The following is a 12,152-nucleotide window of genomic DNA, read 5'->3' on the forward strand; positions in this document are numbered from 1 at the left end:
ACCTGAAAAACGAAGATAATTACATTCCATGGCGTGCGTTCTTCAACGGATTGACTTATTTATACAAACAATTGGAAGGGAAACCTGCTTACGATGCATTGGTGGTTCGTATTATTTCTTTTCTTATTTAACAATTTTTAAATCGATTATCCTCCTGCAATATGATCATCTCTAACCTGGTTCGTCGAGTTATGAAGATCTTAATTTTTTATCACGTTACAGAGATACCTATCGTCGATTTTAGAACCGGTATATCAAAGATTAGGACACTTCGACATGGAGAACGACACTCACGTCACGAAGTTGCTTAGATCATATGTTCGCCACTGGATGTGCAAACTGAACCTGTCACATTGCAGATCACAAGCTCTAAAATCTTTCTTGGATGCGTCTAATAATCTTGTACAGTTAGTGATATTCTTAATTAATCCAGATTCTTAATATACCAAGTTAAGTTAGGAAAATAAGCTTGTCGCGTTTGTGACTTGTCATAATTAATTGTCGATAACTGACACACAGAGCTAATCTTATACGAATAAACTAAACGGAACTTGGTTAAAGAAAAATTATGGTTTTATCTCGTGATTGATTCTTCATCGTTATTATTTCATAGATTACAACCGAATTTGCAAAGCGTATCGTACTGCGAAGCTGCCAGGACAGGAGACGCTGAATTATGGAATCGTTTGAGCAATATCTACTGGGACTCGACATTGGCCGCAGAAAAATCTATAGTTCTTCAATCTTTGGCCTGTGTTACTAAAGACGATCTCCTTAACGAGTAAGTTTACGTACAGATATAGTAACGTTGCGTTGAAAACCTAGAAAATGTTCTCAAAGATACTCAAATTAATTAATTTATTAATTATTAATTAATTATTCTTAATTTTATTAATTATTTTAAAGGTTTTTCATTGCGAATATCAACAGTGACATAAATCAAATTAATAATAGTAGTGGAATTTTCTTATTTATTTATTGAAATAAATATCGTCTGCAAGCTCTAACAACTAATTGACGAACTCTACTATATTCTGACTCCAGTGGATCTAATTTAGAGACACATCGTTTTCCAATTGCTAATAATATTTGTTTATATTTCAGCGATTTTGCTATATTATGTTTATAATCCTCGGTATAACATTCACACGATGATATATTGAAACATATATTATTAATGCATTATAGACTTCTTAAGAACGCGATTTCGAAGGACTCTGGGATACGAAACGAGGACAGCACGAGCGTTTTCAGTTACGTTATCAATGCAAGCCCAGAGGGAGTGAAATTTGTGATAAAATTCATCGACGAGAATTACGAGGAAATGGTCAACTAGTAAGTATCGTATCTGAGAGTATTCAACAATTAAAATATGCTTCCGAGTGAGAATTTTAATAATTTCTATGCTATAATTTTGTACAGCTATGCGGAACATTCTAGCATCGATAGCATCTTGAGCGTGATCAGCAGGAATGTGTTCACCGATGAGATTTATGTGAAGGTAACGTGTCCTTTTTATATTTATAACAACTACGAAATCAGGTAAAATCAATAATTATTTGAAACTGCTTCAAAACGAAACGTATGAAGGAAAGAAAAGAAAAAAGAAAAAGATTGTCGACCATGCAAAATGTTTTATGGTATACTTTAACTATTATAGTTAATATAAAAGTTTAAAAAATTTATCTAGCCTTACTAATTCGTGTTATATTAAAAAAGAAATTAGAAGTAATTGCCATGATCCGAGCTTTAATGAATTCCTACTTGTTTCTGCAGTATGTCCAGCTCTTGAAATCTATAAAGGAAAAGAATCCGAAGAAAATCATTAATATCAATTCTTATACCGATCGCGCTGATCGTGAATTAAAATGGGGCAACGAGAACATTCCAAACTTATATTATTGGCTGGAGATGAGCTATCCACTGGAAAACTATCGTTTACCAACAACGATAACACCGTTGAGATACGACATTAGCCTGTCCACGTATTTCGAGGAAAAGAATTTCAATTTTACCGGAAACGTACGGATAAAGCTGCAACGTAATGTGGACTACTTAAGCTCTATAGTCCTGAACTCTTACAACCTCGGTATCCATTTCGTGTCAGTGTACCAAACGAATGTGGACACGAACCAGACGAAGCAATTGTCAGTGAAAGGTACCAGGATACAAATAGAGAGCCAGACACTCACGGTATTCTTGAATGAATTTTTATATTCCGATGTCACACTTGAGATAAAGTTCGTGGGCGCTCTGAGCGACGACATGAAAGGTTTTTACCGAAGTTATTACGTCAACAATGATAGAAGCATTCGGTAAGTGGAATACTAGATTTCTTTCTAAATATTCAATTCTTCGTGTATGGATAGATTTGATAGATTTAATTGTAGGAATTTTAGAATAATTGATTTGTAATGTACATTTAAGCACGATCTGTCACTATAGTTCCTATCGGGGATATCATATTTCAGAACTATAGTGGTTATTGAGGATATCATAGTTTGGAACGTCGCGCCACTATAGTGGCTTTCAAGGATATATATTTCAAAACTATAGTGGTCACTATAGTGATTCTTGAGCATATCATATTTCAGAACTACCCGTCACTGTAATGGCTCTTGGGGATATCATATTTCAAAACTATAGTGGCCACTACAGTGGCTCTCAAGGATATAATATTTCAGAACTATAGTGGCCACTACAGTGACTCTCGAGGATATCATATTTCAGAACTATATTGGCCACTACAGTGCCTCTCGAGGATATCATATTTCAAAACGACGTGCCACTCTAAAGGCTTTCGAAGATATCATATTTCAGAACTATAGTGGCCACTCTAAGGCCTCTCGCGAATATCATATTTAAGAACTATAGTGATCACTATAGTGGCTATTGAGGATAACATATTTTAGAACTATAGTGGCCACTACAGGGACTTTCGAGGATATCATATGTCAAAACTATTGTGGTCACTATAGTGGTTCTTGAGGATATCATATTTCATAACGACGCGCCACTCTAACGGCTCTCGCTAATATTATATTTCAGAACTATAGTGGTTACTGAGGATATCATAGTTCAGAAAGTTGCGCCGCTATAGTAGCTTTCAGAGATATATTTCAGAACTGCAGTGGTCACTATAGTGGTCACTATAGTGGCTCTCGAGGATATCATATTTCAAAACGACTCGTCACTAGAATAGTTCTCGAGGATATTATATTTCAAAACGACTCGCCACTAGAATAGTTTCGAGGATATCATATCGCAGATCGTTGCGTCACTATAGTGGCTCTCGAAGATATCATATTTCAGAACGACGCGCCACTATAGTTTCTTTTTAAATAATCATATCCTTATCGAATTATTTTCCAAGTTTCCTTTTTCCCAAAACAACGTTGGGAAGCGTATTTGTTATAAAGAATGATATCTTCGTTGTTTATATTATACTGATTTTTCGTCTTACCGAAATTATTATTTTTTCTGTTATCCCAGTTGGTTGGCTACTACACAGTTTGAACCAATTTACGCCAGACGAGCTTTCCCCTGCTTCGACGAACCGTCGTTTAAAGCAAACTTCGTGATAAACATCGAAAGACCCTCGAATTATCTTGTTCTGAGCAATATTGCCTCGTGCATCCCTCCTTCCGTCAAAGTAAGTATACTCAAAAGGCACGAACCTGAAAATTATTTAATTCTTCCGAATTGAAATATCATATTTCACTTTTGTGCTCTTTATTATTTTCACCTTTGTCGGATACCAAAGTAAAGAGTTAAGATAATAAATAGAATAAATATTTCTCACCGGTTATTGTAAAATGAATGATAAACCTCCTTGTGTTTAGCGAGGCAAATCGCGCCGTGGAATCGTTCGAAGAATCGGTCAAAATGTCTACCTACTTGGTTGCATTCGTAGTCAGCGACTTCGAACCGGTTAGAAATTCGTACGATTTCCTGAACGTGTGGGGTAGGCCGAGCATTGCTATAAAGGGCGATTTGCGCAAATCACGGCCACACGAGTGCTCGCATATCTCGAAAGCGAAACGAAGCAAAAGTACACTTTGCCGAAACTGGATTTGGTAGGAATTCCAGACTTCTCGATGGGAGCTATGGAAAATTGGGGTCTCGCAACGTTCAGGTGAGCCACTTCGATTCATTTCTAAAATAACCGTCTTTCAATTAACCATCCTTCGTTTTTATTTGACTCATTGATTTCGAGTTCGTCCTGGCGAGAAGTATAGCATTATTGTGATTATTTTTACAGAGAGTATGGACTTTTTTACGACAGAGCAGTAACATCTGCTAAGCCACGGATTATATTATTACCATAATTGCACACGAGCTTACTCATATGATGTATGGAAATTTGGTTACCTGTGTTTGGTGGGAATATATATGGCTGAACGAAGGTTTCGCCGAATATATGCAATGGCGTCTTGCTCATTTGGTAAGCGTTCATATGTCAACGAATCGAATTTCTTGTTTCTATATATTCAGATATTGGACGATGGTGTTTATTGATAAGATAAATTAACGATATAAGTAAGTGGCAGACTGCAGGGATCCAAATTACACTTCGCTTATTTAACTACAACTTAAATAAGTTAACTCTAGATTAGCTTCTAACGCTAGATCAATTCTAGCGTTATATTATCACTAATAATGATGAGTGACTCTAACTCGACTCAACACTGACTCGAAACCAACTCTAGTCACGCAGCACTAGATTCATTCTAATTCTAGATCAACACTAGCGACACTCGCTAACTCTAACACGATTCAACACTGACTTGAAATCAACTCTAGTCACGCAACACTAGAATAATTCTAACGCTAGATCAACACTAGTGACACTGACTAACTCTAACTCGACTCAACACTGTCTCTAGATACTATAGTTACGCTACACTTGATCAATTCTAATACCAGCTCAACACTAACGACTCTGACTATCTCTAACTCCACTCAACACTGACTTGAAACCAACTCTAGTCACGCAACACCAGATTAATTCTAACGCTAGATCAACACTGGCGACACTGACTAACTCTAACTCGACTCAACACTGTCTCTAGTTACTATAGTCACGCTACAATTGATCAATTCTAATCTAGCTCAACACTAAAGACACTGACTAAATCTAACTCAACTCAAAAGTGACTCGAAACTAACTTTAGTCATTCAACACTGGATCAATTCTAACTCTAGATCAACACCAACGACACTGACTGACTCTAACTCCACTATAACTCCACTCAACGCTAGAACTAAACCTACTCTAACTGACTCAACACTGACTATATAATATATGATATATTATTTTCATAAAATGGTTACAGTTCCGACTTGAGTACGGTTTCAACGATCTATTCGTGGTTGATGAACTGCAGCAAGCGCTGCTAAGCGATAGTTCACCGACAACACACGCCATGAACAATCCAGTCCTCACTCCTGCGCAAATCGATGGTGTTTTCGACTACGTCACTTACGGAAAGTGTAAGTACATAGAACACTTTCGTAATTTCTACCGTATAAATTAATTTTATACAAATTTCCTACGAAACAGAATCTGCTTTATGTCCACTTTTCGTTATTCTTTAACTATACGAAGTTCAGTTATATTCACATAGCTTGTGCTACTAAGGATCTACGATTTATTATTTGAAATGGTTACTTTTACAGCATCCAGTGTAATAAGGATGATACACATGTCATTGAAGCCAGAGACATTCGCCAGAGCCACAGCTGCATATTTGGAGCAGCATAAGTTCAACAACACGATACCGCATGATCTTTGGAATGCTTTCGATAACGCGATCAAGGAGACTGATGATCTACGAAACTGGTCGAATGTATCATTCGCTCGCTTAATGGATGGTTGGACCAATGAGGCGGGATTCCCGATCGTTTATGCATCGTTGCAAAGTGGTAGCATAGTGCTAACTCAGGTACAGTTTCCTTTAAATAATTAATTAACCATTTGCGATCGACATATTTCGCTATTTGAGGTACCAGCAGGTCGAAGCAAATCTAGTAAATTCGCAGTTAAATTTTCCATGCAAAATTTAAAGTCGATACAAGGAAATTTCTCTGAAAAATCATAGATTGTTATCTCGTAAATCGACCGAAACATTTTAATCACCAGGCATAGTGGACCATAGTGTTTTGTCATTGTTACGATTTTGGCATCGATTTCTACGACGATTTCACGCTTCACGATATACTCAGGAACATAATATTCCTTGAATAATACAAATTAAAAGCTCGAGTGAAATATACCTTCACACAAATCTGTGAAATTTAATTTCAATTTACATTTTTACTTTTAAAAGTCTTTTAAAAGTGCAACACTGACACCATCATGTCTTAAGAGAAAAAATAAGTAAGATCAGGTCTTTTTTAATGAATTGAAAAAAAGATATTCCTTCTTAGATAGATATATAGATATCTAATTAGATATTAACTTAGATAGATTCACAGATAGATTCACAGCGACGTCAAGGAATTAAACATCTTGAAATAATTCTTTTAGAAAGATATTTTCTCCAACAAGGACAGCGAGAAATTCTGGATACCTATTACGTTCACCACAAGTTCGCAGGAATGACTTCGAAAATACTGCCACTGATGTTTGGTTAGGAGGGTACCCGATAAAATTAGAGATTAACAAGTCAGACGAGTGGTTTATCGTGAACATTCAGCAAAGCGGATACTATCGAGTGAACTACGACGATAATTCGTGGAAACGCTTGATCCATGCGTTAAAGACCAATTACACTATGATACACCCGACGAATCGTGCTCAGGTGATCGATGATCTCCTGAATTTGGCTAGGCTCGGCTACGTGGACTATGCGATCGCGTTGAACGGAACCAGGTACCTGGACAAGGAAACGAATTACCTAGCATGGAAAGCGTTCTTCAATGGAATAAATTTCGTCAAGCAACGTTACCAAGGACGAGATGGAGAAAACTTAATCGAGGAATACGTCCATGAGCTGGCTAAAGATGTCTACAGCAATCTCAGCTTCGTAGACTCTTACCAGGATAGCCATTTCACTGAATTGAACAGAGATCTCATCCTGAGCTGGATGTGTAAGCTTAATTACACGCACTGCGTGGACAATTCCAAGAAAATGTTCTCCGCTTGGCGCGCTAACGACACGTTCACGTAAGTCTTCTTATATCCCATAAACTGTTTAGGGCACGTGGGATTAAAAATGTCTCACCTTTTTGATTCATAGTAATTCATGGTCGACTATGAGTCCCAGTTTATGACAACAAATTAAATTACACGCGATATCTTTGTTAACCCTATGCACTCGGTGATTTTGTGGCTAAAGAAAAGTAGATATTTACAGATTTTCTGCTATATTATTACTCAAAGAATCGTATAATAATTAACACGTGGAATGATTTGATTTCGATATTTCGTACATTGTTATATCATCTTAAATTTGATATATTAATTAATATGGGTTTTCAAAATTTCATGGCGACTGCAAAGTGCAAAGGGTTAATAAAGATACCATTTTTCTTTAATTTAAAACGTGATGAAATCTCCGTGCAACATGGATCTATTTTATTTTCGGAAATCCTGTGTTAAATCAAAGGATTAAACTGATAGAAGAATATATTTATAATAGTGTATAATAGTGTGTAATAGTGTGTGACGGAAACAAAGACTTTTCAGTAATAAAAATGGTTTATTTAAAATAGTAACTTTTCGATCGCGTGCAAAGTCATTTCGTTTTTTCTTTCTTTTTTCTTGTCTTATGCGCCTGAAATGTGAAGATAGCTGTGAACAAATATAATTAGGTCCCCTAAATTGGGGAAAAAAATGACTTTTTCCAATAGATACTAATCCTAGTAGATGCTTGACTATTGATACTTATAATTTGCACGTTAATACTAACGACCGAATACTGAATCGTTCATAGCCTATCACGTTTATTTAAATGCTCTCTTCTTCAATCGTGCTTTCCTCACGTATCCTAAACATCCGGTATTGTCATAGATAAACTCGTTAATACGATCTCCTTGTACTCAGTCTCTTTCATCTATACTCACGTTACTATTTTGTACTTCTTTATACTTAAATGAAAAAATATAAATTTTAGAATTTCACCAAACGCAAGGGCAGCAGTTTATTGTACAGCTATCAGTCATGGGTCTAAAGATGATTGGCTATTCCTATGGGAACAATATAAACAAACGAACTTCGCTTGGGAGCAAAGGACTATAATTAATTCTCTTGGCTGCTCCAGAGACAAACAAATATTGAAGGAGTAAGTCGTGTTTACAACACGTAAATTACGTTTTCAAATTACAATATGTTTATTATGTATTATGTATAAATTTTCAACGTTTGTTTAATTAATTAATTCGGTGATAATCAGTTATTAATAATATGTTAATTTTGCAATCGTATCAAATATCTTTCTTCCAGAATGGTTCTTAGTTTCAACGTTTCTGTAATTAATTAATTTAATTAAATAACAATGTTTGAAAAGATAAGAAACTCCATTATCAATGATTGATAAATAAATGCAGCGAATTAATTGGAAATTCTGAACACTAATTATCATTTATAACATGTTAATTAATTCAGGTACATTCACTTGGCACTTACACATGATGTTACCCCTCGAATCCGGAAACAAGATGTCAGCGCTGTATTCGCTTCCATCTACAATTCCGGCAAAATTGGCGTAGATGTGATGCTGGAATTCTTAGTGGACAACTATAATAATTTGCACGACTTGTAAGTAGATCAAACAAAAAGTCCGCAATTCACCTATTTACAATATTATCTATTAATAAATTTTCAACCAATCGTATCAGTACGAAACTAATTTAAAACTCCAAAATTTTTTCCATTTAAAATATTACGATATAAATGTAAAGGTCACGATGCAATTGAATTAATATCAATATTTAAATGGATTATTACAATTAACATTTTTTTCCATCGTGTAGTTAGGAAATTAGAAATTTAGAGAAAATTATTTTTTAGAAGGATATTTTGAGAAAAAATACTTGGAGTTATAATTCGCGAGAAGCAGTAATTTTCTCGATATTTGTGTTACTCAATATTTATTCAGTACGAAACTAATTAAAAGCTCCAAAATTTTTTCCATTTAAATATTACGATATAAATGTAAAGGTCACGATGAAATTGAATTAATATCAGTATGTAAGTGGATTAATACAATAACTTTTTTTTTTATCGAAAAATAGCAGTTTAGAGAAAATTATTTTTTAGAAAAAATATTTTGAGAAAAAATACTTGAGGTTATAATTCGCGAGGAGCAATAATTTTCTCGATATTACTCAATATTTATAATAATACCTTATGCAATTATTTCACGTTTTAGTTACAACAGTTGGGATGGCGTTAAGGAATTAATTTCCAAACTGACACCTCGTATTTCAACTACTGAACAAATTAAAAAGGTACATCGATCGAAGATTATTATAATAATCTTATTATTATACTATAATAATTATTAATATTATTATTATAATGATCTTAATTCTATAACCGTAATTTTCCGGAGCTGTTGCTAATGGACGAATTATTTTGAAACAAATGTTTCAGTTGAACGAATTGACAACCAAAGAGGGCGACGTTGCTAGCATAGCAGTTTCCGTTAATCTCGCGGTGGAAGATGCCACGAAAAACCTGGTATGGTTCGACAAGTATTCGAGTAAGATTACCAAGTGGCTGGAAGAAACGATTCGCGACTCGGACTCTAAAGGTTCAGGTATCGCAATTGTTGCGAATAGCTTAAGTGTAATTTCCTTGACTGCATTTTCGGTGATCGTATACATGTTCATGCAATAAATGTGTACGGATCAACCGAATAGGGATAACAAATGTTGTATGACTTTCGAATAGGTATTAAATTATATTTTCAATATACCATGGAAATGAGATAATTTGTAACAACGTTTCCTGTCGTACAATAAATTTATGTATATTATTTTGTAAGTATAAATGAGATCTTCTTCAACCATAACGTTTCCATCGTTCCTTTACACACTTTCAAGTAAGTTTTCTCGTTTCTTTGAGAAATTTCTTTATTCCATAGACAACTATAGACAATTATAGTTAAATTCATACATGGTAAAATGAAAAGTAAGTATTGATACGCAACGATTTTGCTCCTAAATATTTTGCAAAAAATAGTTTATAAAAGAAATTCAAATTATACAGTTACGTGACTCACTTTGTGTATTTCTAATTTATTTGTAGCAGAATTAAAAATGTACTTCTTGCAGATATTCTGTTGTAGAAAGAAATAAACGATCATCATATAACAGTATGCTCCTAAATATTTTGCAAAAAAAAATTTTTTAACATTCAGAAAAAATTCAAATTATGCAGTTGCGTGATACACGTTGAATATTTCTAATTTATTCGAGATATAATTTAGACGAGATCATCGTATAACGGTATCACTGATGAAATAAAGCACGGGAAAAGATATAAAAATCGATACAACTTTATTATATTGAAATCGAAATACAATTTATTATACAATCTTTTTAATTCGCAATTTCGTAACGTGTAATTTCCATCCAGCGATGGTCTCGTTCTATCAAACAAAAGGAAATATGCGTCGATGAAACGTCGATTTACGCTTTCGTGTTTCGATGTTGTAAACAAAAAAAAAAAAGAAATACAAATCGCGCGTCGTGGTGCGTACGGTATCATCTCCTTGTATAGAAACTGGAAGAGCAAGTTCTTTAAGTGTTTGGAAAATATGTTGTGCGTGTAACCGAAAGGCAAACATCGAAACGAATACCTCGTTAACACTTTGACTGCCACGCCGAAATCATATGTTTTGCCCAGGACTCCACGGTATTATTTTTATTATTCAAAACATATAATGGCAGAATAATAACGAATCGATGTTAGAAGGCAATATTTTTTTTCAAATGGAGCGTTTCTCTTACTGGTGGTCACGGGTGACCACCGTGGCGCCTTAGTAACGGTTCGACGAAGATTACGGCACGAATTGCAAAAAAAAAAAAAGGCCGAGCGTACCTGGAACGAAAATTTTGCAGGGAATGTTACGAAAAAATTCCAAACTATTTGGGTGAAAAATTGCTAAAAATAAGACCAAGAAGGTGACCACATATTGTCCGGATTGTATCGGTGCGCCGCATTTATGTTTCGAGTGCTTTAACAAAGCGCATCGTTAGATGCAAGATTTATTCTAACGTTTTGTTATTCTTTATTGTTCTAATAAAAAATTTTAATCGTTCGATAGGGCACATTTTATTTCAATGTATCTTCTATACACCGCTATATTCAAACACGCTAACTCTCGATTTTCATTTAGTTTTTTACAATTGTAAAAAGTTGAAAGGCTCCGGTCACCCATGACCACCATGGCGTCACGGGAGAAACCATTGCCGGTCATATATGACCAACATGGCAGTCAAAGTGTTAACCAATACATTGTGCACCGATGCAAGATCTCTTCTTCCTCTGCAATCACGCAACGATCTGAAAGAAAAATTGTCATCCTCCATCTCGCCAAACAATCACAAATTTGTTACCAGTCGTGTTTGAAAAATCGAAAAGCTCGAGTGACCTATGCTCGCAACGAGTGTTTATCACCACTTGCTGGTGATAAATCGATTCGAATATCATGAGATCGTGAACGATTGATCGGGTTTCCACGAAATCGTTGCCAAACTAGGTTCAATCGGTGCAATGCTGTCATCGCTAAAGAAAAATTAAAACGTCTACGACTCTGAATAAATAACAACGAAAACACACATCCACGATACGAAATTAATTACAATGATCCTTGTTTAACCTTCGCACCCTTAACGATCCTAAATTACCCTAATCGTTAAAGACCTCGTTTGCGAACGAGCTAAGCCAGAGATCCTTCAGGGATCCATGGAAGATTCGCGAAGGAAGGTGAACCGAATTTGTTAGTTAAATAATTTAAACTTTATACTTGTGTGCAAAAGCTGCACGGAATGGTTCGTGTACCAGGCGGGAATCAACCTCTTCTATCTAGATACTCTTGAACATCCCATTAATACGTACATAAATGTTCAACGCGTATTTACAAAAAACATGCAAAAAACATTTAATACTTGTTTCATAGATTTTTCGGATACAGCTCTAC

At 35.1% G+C, this 12,152-nt stretch overlaps 1 protein-coding gene across 1 annotated transcript; it reads left to right on the plus strand.

The window, feature by feature from the left end:
* Window positions 1-222: 222 nt before the first annotated feature.
* LOC143220445 (aminopeptidase N-like) lies at window positions 223-9,844 on the plus strand (the record flags this gene model as incomplete). The annotated part of the gene is given in 17 exon segments (XM_076446098.1): window positions 223-407; window positions 614-781; window positions 1,189-1,335; window positions 1,423-1,501; window positions 1,777-2,315; window positions 3,493-3,652; window positions 3,969-4,135; window positions 4,262-4,308; window positions 4,311-4,444; window positions 5,337-5,493; window positions 5,680-5,945; window positions 6,530-6,590; window positions 6,637-7,168; window positions 8,118-8,285; window positions 8,609-8,761; window positions 9,375-9,453; window positions 9,599-9,844. Coding segments are annotated over 17 exon segments (3,288 nt in total), but the record flags the coding sequence as incomplete, so codon positions are not given.
* Between the last annotated feature and the right edge of the window lie 2,308 nt (window positions 9,845-12,152).

The sequence above is a fragment of the Lasioglossum baleicum genome, unplaced genomic scaffold (genome assembly GCF_051020765.1).
Source record: "Lasioglossum baleicum unplaced genomic scaffold, iyLasBale1 scaffold0967, whole genome shotgun sequence".
NCBI classification, from domain to species: domain Eukaryota; kingdom Metazoa; phylum Arthropoda; class Insecta; order Hymenoptera; family Halictidae; genus Lasioglossum; species Lasioglossum baleicum.